This window comes from Pongo abelii, chromosome 2 (assembly GCF_028885655.2).
Source record: "Pongo abelii isolate AG06213 chromosome 2, NHGRI_mPonAbe1-v2.0_pri, whole genome shotgun sequence".
Classification (NCBI taxonomy): Eukaryota; Metazoa; Chordata; class Mammalia; order Primates; family Hominidae; genus Pongo; species Pongo abelii.
Genome location: NC_085928.1, coordinates 112653923 through 112669676, shown reverse-complemented (window position 1 = coordinate 112669676; position 15754 = coordinate 112653923). Strand labels below are relative to the sequence as shown.

Here is a 15754-nt window from a genome sequence, read left to right as displayed (position 1 = left end):
TTGGGCTCAGGATTCCATTCCCATCCTGCCTTCTTCAGGGTCATTAGCTAATGGACTATCCCTTATTGCTCCTAAATTTTCAACATCTTATCCCCTCTGGGTCTTTCCTGTCTCTACCTGAATAGGGTAACGGTCTCTCATTTTGAAAACAAGACCTTCCTCATCCCTTGGCCCCTTTTCACAACTATCCTCACTTTACACTGACTTTCTCAATTTCTTCACCTTCCACTAACTCCTCACCCACTCCAATACGACTTCTTCTATCTCCCTCATTCCAGGGAAAGTAAATAAATATATAAAAAGCTCTTGTTGAGTTACCAGTGACTTTCATGTCATTAACTCCAACAGATCCCTCTTAGTCCTTTAAATTGGGCCTTAAACTACATTCAGCCCTACTGACTTTCCCTTTCGTGAAATACCCACTTCTCTCTCTTAATTTTGCTCCTGCGTTGCTTACTCTCATCTAGGCTCTCAGAATCCTGTTTTTAGTCTCCACTCTACTCTCCACATTTAAACCAGAATTATCTTTTTGGCATGTAAATCAGCTGACATAATCACCCTTCTTAAAACTCCTTAATGAGTTCCCCTTTCTCTTCAGATCAAGACCAAGACATCGGACTGGCAAGGAGCCCTTCATGATCATGTCCCTGCAGTCTCTCCAACCCTGCCTCCTTCCTCACTTCTCTCCTGTCCCACTGGCCTTGGTGCAGTTCATGCATGAAAAAAGCACCTACTGTGCACCAGAAACTCTTCTTAATAATGGCCGTAAACCATAATGAGGCAGATACATTTTCTTCCTTAATAGTGCTTAGTGGAAGACTGAGATTTTTTGTGTGTCATTTTGTTTTCGTTGTCTTTTGTTGTTTCGCCTTTTTTTTTTTTTTTTTTTGATACCAAGTTTCGCTCTTGTTGCCCAGGCTGGAGTGCAGTGGCATGATCTCAGCTCACTGCAACCTCCGCCTCCTAAGTTCAAGCAATTTTCCTGCCTCAACCTCCCAAGCAGCTGGGATTACAGGCCTGAGCCACCACGTCCAGCTAATTTTTTGTAGTTTTAGTAGAGACGGCATTTCACCATGTTGGCCAGGCTGGTCTCAAACTCCTGAGCTCAGGTGATCCACCCGCCTTAGCCTCCCAAAGTGCTGGGGATACAGGCATGAGCCACCATGCCCGGCTGAGATTTTTTTTTTTTTTTTTTTTTTTTTGAGACAGAGTCTTGCTCTGTCGCCCAGGCTGGAGTGCAGTGGCAACATCTAGGCTCACTGCAAGCTCCGCCTCCTGGGTTCACGCCATTCTCCTGCCTCAGCCTCCCAAGTAGCTGGGACTACAGGTGCCCGCCACCACGCCTGGCTAATTTTTTTGTATTTTTAGAAGAGATGGGTTTTCACCGTGTTAGCCAGGATGGTCTCAATCTCCTGACCTCATGATCTGCCCGCCTCGGCCTCCCAAAGTGCTGGGATTACAGGCGTGAGTGAGCCACCACGCCCGGCCGAGATTTTTTTTTTTAAAGAAGTAAACAAAATAAGTAAGTCAAGATAATGACGAGTGCTATAAAGAAAAACAGCACAATAAGAGGTTGCAGAAAGACTGTAGACAGACTGGCTCCATCTCAGATCACTCATATACAGGGAAAGGCTTTCTGAAGGGATTTTTGAGCAGAGAGAAAACACAAACATCTCAGAAGAAAATATTAGAAGCAGGAGAAACAGCAAATGTCAATATAGTGAGGCAGAAGCATGGCATAGTGGGTTTAAGGAACTGTGGGGAGGTCAGTATAGCTGGAAGGAGTGAGTATGAAGGTAGTGAGGAATTAGATCGGATAGGTTCTGAAGAGCCAGCCCATGAGGACCTAGAAGGTAATTAGAGAGACTTTGGCTGTGACAATGAGCAAGGCAAGAAGAAAGAAATTATGGGATAAAACAAAAAAGACAAAATAAGAATACCTGAACTCAGGGTGATAGGTATCCTTGACAAAAGCAGGAAAAACACATAAACTGAAAATGTGTTGCCTTATAATATCCTCTGCAGAATCACAGTCTGGTCTTCTGTCTGTAAGCCTGAAACCTTAGGGTGTTACTAGATAGCCAACAAGACTTAGACTGTTGTATTATCTATACTATATATAATCACTTCAGCTCAGTCCCAATAGGTTAGCACAGACCTGAGATTTTAACGTTTATTATAGTCAAACTAACAATTCCACAAAGCCCTCATGTCCTGAAAAGTTATCTATTTCTGTAGACTCAGGGACTTAACTTCCTTTTCCAGTTTGCTATCAGGAGATATAGTTAAATGTCGTGGCCACATTATCATCCCTTTATTCAAATAGCCTAGCTTGTATTCAATTAAAGTATATACCAAGGGCTGGGCACGGTGGCTCACGCCTGTAACCTCAATACTTTGGAAGACTGAGGCGGGCAGATCACTTGAGGTCAGGAGTTAAAGACCAGTCTGGCCAATGTGGCGAAACACCATTTCTACTAAAAATACAAAAATTAGCCAGGTGTGGTGGGGCACACTTGAAGTCCAAGCTACTCAGGAGGCTGAAACAGGAGAATCACTTGAACCCAGGAGGTGGGGGTGGCAATGAGCCAAGATTATGTCACTGCACTCCAGCCTGGGTGAGAGAATGAGACTCTATCCTAAAAAAAAAAAAAAAAAAAAAAAAGGAGGAGCCAAGATGACCAAATAGGAACAGCTCCAGTCTATAGCTCCCAGCATGAGCAACGCAGAAGACGGGTGATTTCTGCATTTCCAACTGAGGTACCGGGTTCATCTCACTGGGGAGTGTCGAACAGTGGGTGCAGGAAACTGGGTGCAGCACACCAATCGTGAGCCAAAGCAGGGTGAGGCATTGCCTCACCCGGAAAGCGCAAGAGGTCAGCGAATTCCCTTTCCTAGTCAAAGAAAGGGGTGACAGACGGCACCTGGAAAATCAGGTCACTCCCACCCTAATACTGCGCTTTTCCAACGTTCTTAGCAAACGGCACACCAGGAGATTATATCACATGCCTGGCTTGGAGGGTCCTTCGCCCATGAAGCCTCACTCATTGCTAGAACAACAGTCTGAAATCAAACTGCAAGATGGCAGTGACGCTGGGGGAGGAGCGCCCACCATTGCCAAGGCTTCAGTAGGTAAACAAAGCAGCCGGGAAGCTCGAACTGAGTGGAGCCCACTGCAGCTCAAGGAGGCCTGCCTGCCTCTGTAGACTCCACCTCTGGGGGCAGAGCATAGACAAACAAAAGGCAGCAGAAACCTCTGCAGACTTAAATGTCCCTGTCTGACAGCTTTGAAGAGAGTAGTGGTTCTCCCAGCACGCAGCTTGAGATCTGAGAACGGACAGACTGCCTCCTAAAGCGGGTCCCTGACCCCCGACTAGCCTAACTGGGAGGCACCCCCCAGTAGGGGCAGACTGACACCGCACACGGCCAGGTACTCCTCTGAGACAAAACTTCCAGAGGAACAATCAGGCAGCAACATTTGCTGTTCGCCAATATCCGCTGTTCTGCAGCCTCCACTGCTGATACCCAGGCAAACAGGGTCTGGAGTGGACCTCCAGCTAACTCCAACAGACCTGCAGCTAAGGGTCCTGACTGTTAGAAGGAAAACTAACAAACAGAAAGGACATGCACACCACAACCCGATCTGTATGTCACCAACATCAAAGACCAAAGGTAGATAAAATCACAAAGATGGGAAAGAACAGAGCAAAAAAACTGGAAACTCTAAAAATCAGAGTGCCTCTCCTCCTCCAAAGAAATGCAGCTCCTCACCAGCAACGGAACAAAGCTGGATGGAGAATGACTTTGACGAGTTGAGAGAAGAAGGCTTCAGATGATCAAACTACTCCGAGCTAAAGGAGGAAGTTCGAACCCATTGCAAAGAAGTTAAAAACCTTGAAAAAAAATTAGACGAATGGCTAACTAGAATAACCAATGCAGAGAAGTCCTTAAAAGACCTGATGGAGCTGAAAACCATGGCACGAGAACTACGTGACAAATGCACCACCCTCAGTAGCCGATTCGATCAAGTGGAAGAAAGGGCATCACTGATGGAAGATCAAACAAATGAAATGAAGCGAGAAGAGAAGTTTAGAGAAAAAAGAATAAAAAGAAACGAACAAAGCCTCCAAGAAATACGGGACTGTGTGAAAAGACCAAATCTACGTCTGATTGGTGTACCTGAAAGTGATGGGGAGAATGGAACCAAGTTGGAAAACACTCTGCAGGATATTATTCAGGGGAACTTCCCAAATCTAGCAAGGCAGGACAACATTCAAATTCAGGAAATACAGAGAATGCCACAAAGATACTCCTCAAGAAGAGCAACTCCAAGACACATAATTGTCAGATTCACCAAAGTTGAAATGAAAGAAAAAATGTTAAGGGCAGCCAGAGAGAAAGGTCGGGTTACCCACAAAGGGAAGCCCATCAGACTAACAGCTGATATCTCGGCAGAAACTCTACAAGCTAGAAGAGAGTGGGGGCCAATATTCAACATTCTTAAATAAAAGAATTTTCAACCCAGAATTTCATATCCAGCCAAACTAAGCTTCATAAGTGAAGGAGAAATAAAATACTTTACAGACAAACAAATGCTGAGAGACTTTGTCACCACCAGGCCTGCCCTACAAGAGCTCCTGAAGGAAGCACTAAACATGGAAAGGAACAACCAGTACCAGTCACTGCAAAAACATGCCAAATTGTAAAGACCATTGAGGCTAGGAAGAAACTGCATCAACTAATGAGCAAAATAACCAGCTAACATCATAATGACAGGATCAAATTCACACATAACAATATTAACCTTAAATGTAAATGGGCTAAATGCTCCAATTAAAAGACACAGACTGGCAAATTGGATCAAGAGTCAAGACCCATCAGTGTGCTGTATTCAGGAAACCCATCTCACATGCAGAGACACACAGAGGATCAAAATAAAGGGATGGAGGAAGATCTACCAAGGAAATGGAAAACAAAAAAAGGCAGGGGTTACAATCCCACTCTCTGATAAAACAGACTTTAAACCAACAAAGATCAAAAGACACAAAGAAGGCCATTATATAATGGTAAACGGATCAATTCAACAAGAGCTAACTATCCTAAATATATATGCACCCAACACAAGAACACCCAGATTCATAAAGCAAGTCCCTAGAGACCTACAAAGAGACTTAGACTCCCACACCATAATAATGGGAGACTTTAACACCACACTGTCAACATTAGACAGATCAACAAGACAGAAAGTTAACAACGATATCCAGGAATTGAACTCAGCTATGCACCAAGCAGACCTAATAGACATCTACAGAACCCTCCACCCCAAATCAACAGAATATACATTCTTTTAAGCAGCACACCACACCTATTCCAAAATTGACCACATACTTGGAAGTAAAGCTCTCCTCAGCAAATGTAAAAGAACAAAAATTATAACAAACTCTCTCTCAGATCACAGTGCAATCAAACTAGAACTCAGGATTAAGAATCTCACTCAAAACCGCTCAACTACATGGAAACTGAACAACCTCCTCCTGAATGACTACTGGGTACATAACGAAATGAAGGCAGAAATAAAGATGTTCTTTGAAACCAACGAGAACAAAGACACAACATACCAAAATCTCTGGGACACATTCAAAGCAGTGTGTAGAGGGAAATTTATAGCACTAAATGCCCACAAGAGAAAGCAGGAAAGATCTAAAATTGACACCCTAACATCACAATTAAAAGAAGTAGAGAAGCAAAAGCAAACACATTCAAAAGCTAGCAGAAGGCAAGAAATAACTAAGATAAGAGCAGAACTGAAGGAGACAGAGACACAAAAAACCCTTCAAAAAATCAGTGACTCCAGGAGCTGGTTTTTTGAAAAGATCAACAAAATTGATAGACCATTAGCAAGACTAATAGAGAAGAATCAAATAGACGCAATAAAAAATGATAAAGGGGACATCACCACCAATCCCACAGAAATACAAACTACCATCAGAGAATACTATAAACACCTCTGCGCAAATAAGAGAGAAAATCTAGAAGAAATGGATGAATTCCTTGACACATATGTCCTCCCAAGACTAAACCAGGAAGAATTTGAATCTCTGAATAGACCAATAACAGGCTCTGAAATTGAGGCAATAATTAATAGCTTACCAACCAAAAAAAGTCCAGGACTAGATGGACTGACAGCCGAAATCTACCAGAGGTACAAGGAGGAGCTGATACCATTCCTTCTGAAACTATTCCAATCAACAGAAAAAGAGGGAATCCTCCCTAACTCATTTTATGAGGCCAGCATCATCCTGATACCAAAGCCTGGCAGAGACACAACAAAAAAAGAGAATTTTAGACCAATATCCCTGATGAACATCGATGCAAAAATCTTCAATAAAATACTGGAAAACCAAATCCAGCAGCACATCCAAAAGCTTATCCACCATGATCAAGTGGGCTTCATCCCTGGAATGCAAGGCTGGTTCAACATACGCAAATCAATCAATGTAATCCAGCATATAAACAGAACCAAATACAAAAACCACATGATTATCTCAATAGATGCAGAAAAGCCCTTTGACAAAATTCAACAACCTCCATGCTAAAAACTCTCAATAAATTAGGTATTGATGGGATGTATCTCAAAATAATAAGAGCTATCTATGACAAACCCACAGCCAATATCATACTGAATGGACAAAAACTAGAAGCATTCCCTTTGAAAACTGGCACAAGACAGGGATGCCCTGTCTCACCACTCCTATTCAACATAGTGTTGGAAATTCTGGCCAGGGCAATCAGGCAGGAGAAGGAAATAAAGGGTATTCAATTAGGAAAAGAGGAAGTCAAATTGTCCCTGTTTGCAGATGACATGATTGTATATCTAGAAAACCCCATTGTCTCAGCCCAAAATCTCCTTAAGCTGATAGGCAACTTCAGCAATGTCTCAGGATACAAAATCAATGTGCAAAAATCACAAGCATTCTTATACACCAATAACAGACAAACAGAGAGCCAAATCATAAGTGAACTCCCATTCACAATTGCTTCAAAGAGAATAAAATACCTAGGAATCCAACTTACAAGGGATGTGAAGGACCTCTTCAAGGAGAACGACAAACCACTGCTCAATGAAATGAAAGAGAATACAAACAAATGGAAGAACATTCCATGCTCATGAGTAGGAAGAATCAATATCGTGAAAATGGCCATACTGCCCAAGGTAATTTATAGATTCAATGCCATCCCCATCAAGCTACCAATGACTTTCTTCACAGAACTGGAAAAAACGACTTTCAAATTCATACGGAACCAAAAAAGAGCCCACATTACCAAGTCAATCCTAAGCCAAAAGAACAAAGCTGGAGGCATCATGCTACCTGACTTCAAACTATACTACAAGGCTACAGTAACCAAAACAGCATGGTACTGGTACCAAAACAGACATATAGACCAATGGAACAGAACAGAGCCCTCAGAAATAATACCACACATCTACAACTATCTGATCTTTGACAAATCTGACAAAAACAAGAAATGGGGAAAGGATTTCCTATTTAATAAATGGTGCTGGGAAAACTGGCTAGTCATATGTAGAAAGCTGAAACAGGATCCCTTCCTTACACTTTATACAAAAATTAATTCAAGATGGATTAAAGACTTACATGTTAGACCTAAAACCATAAAAACCCTAGAAGAAAACCTAGGCAACACCATTCAGGACACAGGCATGGGCAAGGACTTCATGTCTAAAACACCAAAAGCAATGGCAACAAAAGCCAAAATTGACAAATGGGATCTAATTAAACTCAAGAGCTTCTGCACAGCAAAAGAAACTACCATCAGAGTGAACAGGCAACCTACAGAATGGGAGAAAATTTTTGCAATCCACTCATCTGACAAAGGGCTAATATCCAAAATCTACAATGAACTCAAACTAATTTACAAGAAAAAAACAACCCCATCAACAAGTGGGCAAAGGATATGAACAGACTCTTCTCAAAAGAAGACATTTATGCAGCCAAAAAACACATCAAAAAATGCTCATCATCACTGGCCATCAGAGAAATGAAAATCAAAACTACAATGAGATACCATCTCACACCAGTTAGAATGGCAATCATTAAAAAGTCAGGAAACAACAGGTGCTGGAGAGGATGTGGAGAAATAGGAACACTTTTACACTGTTGGTGGGACTGTAAACTAGTTCAACCATTGTGGAAGTCAGTGTGGCGATTCCTCAGGGATCTAGAACTAGAAATACCATTTGACCCAGCCATCCCATTACTGGGTATATACCCAAAGGATTGTAAATCATGCTGCTATAAAGACACATGCACACGTATGTTTATTGCGGCACTACTGACAATAGCAAAGACTTGGAACCAACCCAAATGTCCAACAATGATAGACTAGATTAAGAAAATGTGGCACATATACACCATGGGATATTATGCAGCCATAGAAAATGATGAGTTCATATCCTTTGTAGGGACATGCATGAAGCTGGAAACCATCATTCTCAGCAAACTATCGCAAGGACAAAAAACCAAACACCGCATGTTCTCATTCATAGGTGGGAACTGAACAATGAGAACACATGGACACAGGAAGGGGAACATCACATACCGGGGCCTGTTGTGGGGTGCGGGGAGCGGGGAGGGATAGCATTAGGAAATATACCTAATGTTAAATGATGAGTTAATGGGTGCAGCACATCAACATGACACATGTATACATATGTAACAAACCTGCACGTTGAGCACATGTACCCTAAAACTTGAAGTATAATAAAAAAAAAAAAGTACATACCAAGGAAAGTTATTCTCTAGATCTACTTTTAGATCTAGTAGGAACATGATTCTGTATGATTCTATCTGCATAAGATTCTAGAAAATGCAAACAAGTCTATATAAAGAAAGCAAATCAGTGGTAGTATGGAGACAGGAGGGGATTAAAAAGGGTGCTAAGGAAACTTTTGGAGGTGATAGGTTCATTTTCTGTGTGTAGTGATGGTTTCATAGGTGTATACATAAATCAATATTTATCAAATTGTGATGTTTAAATATGTGTTTATTGTATACCAATTATATCTCAAGCAGGGCGCAGGGATGAAAAACTACAGGACCAAAAAAAGAAGAATTAGACTAGACTGTCATTATTGGTAAGACAGCAGACCAGGTACCTGACTACTCTTCTAATGAAAGCAACTGGTTTTATTTTGACATCCTTAAAATGCATCAAAGATCTGACAAAATAATAAAGAATAATTAAGCCAAAAATCAGACAATTTAAAGCATGGGATAAACTGAGCACTGAAGTTTTATTTTCTCTGTGGGCATACAAAACTTGATAAGTTTGAGCCTTGATATCAAGGCCTTGAGGGTCCAAAATAGTGGTAAAGTAGAAATAAATTCTCCAGCCCTATCCCCAAAGAACTGCAAGGAAAAGTACCTTTCACAAAACTTGGCACATAATGTATATCGCACAGGGAATGTTTTTTTTATTTATTTATTTATTTATTTGACAGGGTCTTGCTCTGACACCCAGACTAGAGTGCAGTGGCATGATCACGGCTCACTGCAGCCTCAAACTCCTAGGCTCAAGCAATCCTCCCTTCTCAGCCTCCCAAGTAGCTGGGACTACAGGTGCACACCACTACACACAGCTAATTTTTGCAAGTTTTTTAGACGAGGTTTCACCATGTTGATCAGGGTGGTCTCAAACTCCAGGGCTCAAGAGATCCTCCTGCCTTGGCCTCCAAAACTACTGGGATGGAAATGTTCTATTACATAAAAAGAAGAGGGAGCAGAGAGCTACGAGTACTGATTGAGAAATATATCTATGTTAATTATTAAGAAATAGCTCCAGTGTACATATCTCCATATACTAGTCTTTTTTTTTTTTAATGGCTGGTATCATCACTTACCAAAGTATCTTGACCTTGATGGAGCTTATGTTGAAAAATAAAGTTTACATTTTTATTGTTTTATATACATATATATGTGCGTGTATATATATATATGTGTGTATATATATATGTGTGTATATATATGTGTGTATATATGTGTATATATGTGTATGTATATGTGTATATATATGTGTATATATGTGTATATATATATGTGTGTATATATATATGTGTGTATATATGTGTATATATATGTGTGTATATATATGTGTATATACATGTGTGTATATATATATGTGTGTGTATATATATACATATATATATATTTTAACTTTAGGTTCCAGTATACATGCACAGGACGTGCAGGTTACATAGGTATATGCGTGCCAGAGTGGTTTGCTGTACCTATCAACCCATCATCTAGTTTTTAAGCCCTACATGCATTTGGTAATTATCCTAATGCTCTCCCCTCCCCTTGCTCCCCATCCCCTGACAGGCCCCCATGTGTGTTATTCCCCTCCCTGTATCCATGTGTTCTCATTGTTCAACTCCCATTTGTGAGTGAGAATATGCAGTCTTAGGTTTTCTGTTCCTGTGTTAGTTTGCTGAGGATGATAGCTTCCAGCTTCATCCATGGCCCTGCAAAGGATATGATCTCATTCTTTTTTATTGCTGCAGAGTATTCCATGGTGTATATGTGCCACATTTTCTTTATCCAGTCTTCATTGATAGGCATTTGGGTTGGTTCCATGTCTTTGCTATTGTAAATAGTGCTGCAATAAACATACATGTGCATATGTCTTTATAGTAGAATGACCTATATTCCTTTGGGTTTATAACCAGTAATGGGATTGCTGGGTCAAATGGTATTTCTGGTTCTAGATCCCTGAGGAATCGTCCTCCACAATGGTTGAACCAATCTACATTCCCACCAACAGTCCAAAAGCATTCTTATTTCTCCACAGCCTCGCCAGCATTTTTGTTTCTTGACTTTTTAATAATCGCCATTCTGACTGGTGTGAGATGGTATCTCATTGTGGTTTTGATTTGCATTTCTCTAATGATCAGTGATGATGAGCTTTTTTTCATATGTTTTTTGGCCACATAAATGTCTTATTTTGAGAAATGTCTGTTCATATCCTTTGCCCACGTTTTTATGGGTTGTTTGCTTTTTCTTGTAAATTTGTTTAAGTTCCTTGTAGATTCTGGATATTAGACCTTTGTCAGATGGGTAGATTGCAAAAATTTTCTCCCATTCTGTAGGTTGTCTGTTCACTCTGATGCTAGTTTCTTTTGCTGTGCAGAGCTCTTTAGTTTAATTAGATCCCATTTGTCAATTTTGGCTTTTGTTGCCATTGCTTTTGGTGTTTTTGTCATGAAGTCTTTGCCAATGCCTATGTCCTAAATGGTACTGCCTAGGTTTTCTTCTAGGGTTTTTATGATTTTGGGCTTTACATTTAAGTCTTTAATCCATCTTGAGTTAATTTTTGTATAAGGTGTAAGGAATGGGTCCAGTTCCAGTTTTCTGCATATGGCCGGCCAGTTTCTCCAGCACCAGGTTTGTTGAAAATCAGATGGTTGTAGATGTGTGGGTTATTTCTGAGGTCTCTGTTCTGTTCCATTGGTCTATATGTCTGTTTTGTACCAGTACCATGCTGTTTTGGTTACTGTAGCCTTGTAGTATAGTTTAAAGTCAGGCAGTGTGATGCCTCCAGCTTTGTTCTTTTTGCTTAGGATTATCTTGGCTATATGGGCTCTCTTTGGTTCCATAAGAAATTTAAAGTAATTTTTTCTAATTCTGTGAAGAATGTCAATGGTAGTTTGATGGAAATAGCATTGAATCTATAAACTACTTTGGGCAGTATGGCCATTGTCATGATATTGATTCTTCCTATCCATGAGGATGCAATGTTTTTCATTTGTTTGTGTTCTCTCTTATTTCCTTGAGCAATGGTTTGTAGTTCTCCTTCCTGTCCCTTGTTAGCTGTATTTTTAAGCTTTTTTTTTTTTTTTTTTGAGATGGCGTCTCGCTCTGTCATCCAGGCTGGAATCTTGGCTCACTGCAAACTCCACCTCCCGGGTTCAAGCCTCAGCCTCCCGAGTAGCTGGGACTACAGGTGCCCGCCACCACGCTTGGCTAATTTTTTTGTATTTTTAGTAGAGACGGGGTTTCACCATATTAGCCAGGATGGTTTTGATCTCCTGACCTCGTGATCCACCTGCCTCAGCCTCCCAAAGTGCTGGGATTGCAGGCGTGAGCCACTGCGCCCAGCCAAGTATTTTATTCTCTTTGTAGCAATTGTCAATGGTAGTTCATTCATGATTTGGCTCTCTGCTTGTCTACTGTTGATGTATAGGAATGCTTGTGATTTTTGCACACTGATTTTGTATTCTGAGACTTTGCTGAAGTTGCTTATCAGCTCAAGGAGTTTTTGGGCTGAGACAAGAGGGGTTTCTAAATCTAGAATCATGTCATCTGCAAACAGAGACAATTTCACTTCCTCTCTTCCTATTTAAATACCTTTTATTTCTTTCTCTTGCCTGATCGCCCTGGCCAGAACTTCCAATACTATTTTGCCCCCTGTACTATTCCTAACAGTGTATAACTATTGAGCGAAAAAAGTGAGTTTCTACAGGTTGCATAAAATGATACAAAATCTACATTTGTATTTGCTCATATATACAAAATTAACTCTGTAAATATAAGAAATTATATTTGTATTTTATAATATTTATATTAAATTACACATAATTATAATATTTATTGGGAAGCTAGACAGATGGGGTACAAAACTAGGAAAAAGACTTCTCCCCATATACTTTTCTTCACTTCCCAGTGTTCTAGGTTTGTGAATATGTTGTCCCTTTGACATACAAAATTACCTGAGAATAAATTCAACCAAAGAAAGATGTACAAAGGCATTCTGTATAGAATAAAAGAATTGTAACAAAATTTTTTTATATATTAATATATGTAAATACTACTTTTTGTGCATTGGAGGACTACATAAATATCATAAAGATATCAATACTTTCCCAATCAATACACAGATTCAGTACAATTGCAAATGTGATTTGGAAGACTCAAAATTATAACCATATCAGCTCTCCCCAAATTTATCTACATAATCAGTGTGGTTTTTAAAAGCAGATGATTTGCAGAATTGGACAAGCTGATTCTAAAATTTATTCTGATATGCGAAGGGCCAGGAATAGTCAAGACACTCACAAAAACAAAGAGGACAGATTTGCTGTACCAGCTATCAATACTAATTATGGAGTTAAACAAGTTAAAATACTGATGTTTTATAACAATCATGGTAACTGCCTTAAAATGATGATTGCTCAGAAAGTCATTTTAATTTAGATACTAAGGATATTGAGGTTATGTAACATTTGAGCAAGTGCTAGAACCAAAACTCAAGAAATACGATGACAGTCATGTACACTGGCTCACACCTGTAATCCCAGCACTTTGGGAGGCCAAGATGGGCGAATCACTTGAGCCCAGGAATTCGGGACCAGCCTGGGCAACATGGTGAAACCCCATCTTCACAAAATATACAAAAAATTAGCCAGGCACGGAGGTGCACACCTTTAGTTTTTATATATTAATATACGTAAATACTACTTTTTGTGCATTTGGAGGACTATATAAATATCATAAAGATATCAATACTTTCTCAATCAACACACAGATTCAGTATAATTCCAAATGTGATTTGGAAGACTCAAAATCATAACGATATCAGTTCTCCTCAAATTAGTCCCAGCTACCCAGGAGGCTGAGGTGGGAGGATGATCTGAGCCCAGGAGGTCGAGGTTGCTGTGAGCCATGATCATGCTATCGCACTCCAGCCTGGGCAACACGGTGAGACCCTGTCTCAAAACAAACAAAGAAATACAATGACAGAACTTCCTTAATTACTTATAACTTAACCAGTATTTATTTAGAACTCTCAGAGTATGACACTAAATGACTAATCCATTTAGTCATGGATTAGTCACTATCTATTCCATAATCACTATCTATTCCATAATATTCTTTTAAAAAAAAAACACACATTAATGGAATATTAAATTTTGGCTTGTTGAATTCAGTAGCACTTCCATATTGTAACATTAGAAATAAGAAGTCAAATTCTGCCTTCACAAATGCCCATAGTCATGTTAAAAGCTGTATTTGCACAAAGTTGTGCTTTATTTAAACTGAAATGGAGCTTTCTATGGAAATAACCAATGGTCTCCTCTTGCCTAAAGGAGTCAAGTACCTTAGGGACTTTCAGTCCATTGGCTTTAAAATATGGCCTTCAAACCGCCTACATTCTAAAGGAAAAGAGGCACTAGGAGGAAGGGAGGAGGGAGACAGGGTAAGACAGAAGGAGGCTGAGAAACACTGACAAATTCTCTCCCCAAGAGGTAAAATTTATCCTAAGTTCCTCAGGCATGCTCTAAGGGGCAAAGTCAAAAAAACTTTTATAGGATATTAATACTTGTCAGCCAGAGTATGTCAAAACATGTCAAACAGCAATAGAGTTAATCAGACAGTCTCACCTGGGTGGCTACAAGATAGATCAGCTCCCCAAGGGTTGGTAAAAGGCACTGTTTTAATTTGCTATTCCTGAAGTTTTCCCTAATTAATTCAGTTAAGAGAACAATTGCCTGCAAAGACAAAAAAAAAAGTAAATTATTTCAATGTATCTCTCAGTTCTTAAACCTATATGTAAAAAGCAGGATACCCTATAAAAGTCACAATTTTTAAGAACTATTTTCCAAATTATTTTCAAAATATGGGCCTTATATTCCTGAAAATACAGTAACTCTCCCAGATGAAGCTTAGAAATATATCTGGTAAAATAAACACATATAGCCCTTTTCAGTTTACAATTTTTTTTTTTTTTTCCCCAGGCTGGAGTGCAGTGGCATAATCTTGGTTAACTACAACCTCTGCCTCCCGGGTTCAAGAGATTCTTGTGCCTCAACCTCCCGAGTAGCTGGGATTACAAGCGCACGCCACCAAGTCCGGCTAATTTTTGTATTCTTAGTAGAGACAGGGTTTTGCCATGTTGGCCAGGATGATCTCCAACTCCTGGCCTCAAGATCCACCCACCTTGACCTCCCAAAGTGCTGGGATTACAGGAGTGAGTCAGTGTACCTGACTCACTTTTCAGTTTATAAAGCACTTCCACCGTATCATTAATCCTGAGAGGCAATTAATTGCTGCCCTATCTTTAAAGAGTAAACAGAGGCTGAGAGAGGTTCCAGTAACTGGCCCCAAGCCATCCAGTTCACTTGGACAGCCAGGATCTGAAAATGAATTTTACCATGCCAGGTCCCTGGTATGCTCCGGCACAACACAGTTTAAAAAGTTCTTATATTGCATTAAACTTTTACATGATTCCTTAAAAAATCAGAGCCTGAGAATGTTATACTAAAGTTGTAATATAATGTATGCTGAAACTCGACAGCATGTTTTATCAGATCTAGTTAATGTCCTATGAGTCATGCTAAGAAAATCACATACACTCATTGCCAGAGTTCATACACCAGAACACAGGTTAATCAAATCATAGTGCGACCATGATTAGGACAGAACAGTTTCGGAATGACATACAGAATGGCTCCACTCTGAGAAGGAAAAAAAATGTATATAAAACAGTGTGGAAGCACGACTCTCAATGTGACTCAAAGTGTGGTGCACAGACAAGACTATTTCTTACCACTGACAAAGACGTTAGTTTAAAAACTGAAAGTGCCTAAAAACTTCAAAGCAATTTGACAATTCCACAACATCCAAGCATGCAATCACTGGTCTCATTTTGCAAATAAGAGTATGAAAAAGTTGAAGATGCA

The 15754-nt window shown here is 39.9% G+C and overlaps 1 protein-coding gene across 16 annotated transcripts in view; it reads right to left on the bottom strand.

Moving 5' to 3' along the window:
- ULK4 (unc-51 like kinase 4) overlaps positions 1-15754 on the bottom strand; it is a 727378-nt gene that overhangs the window by 585315 nt on the left and 126309 nt on the right. For 6 of the 16 annotated variants that reach the window (XM_054550402.2, XM_054550404.2, XM_054550405.2 and 3 more), the window contains exons 18-19: positions 14456-14563; positions 13679-13780 (exon numbers count right to left, since the gene is read on the bottom strand). The exons of 4 other annotated variants lie outside the window; for them this stretch is intronic. In XM_054550402.2, the coding sequence (XP_054406377.2) occupies positions 13679-13780; positions 14456-14563 (210 nt within the window). 16 annotated transcript variants of the gene reach the window in all.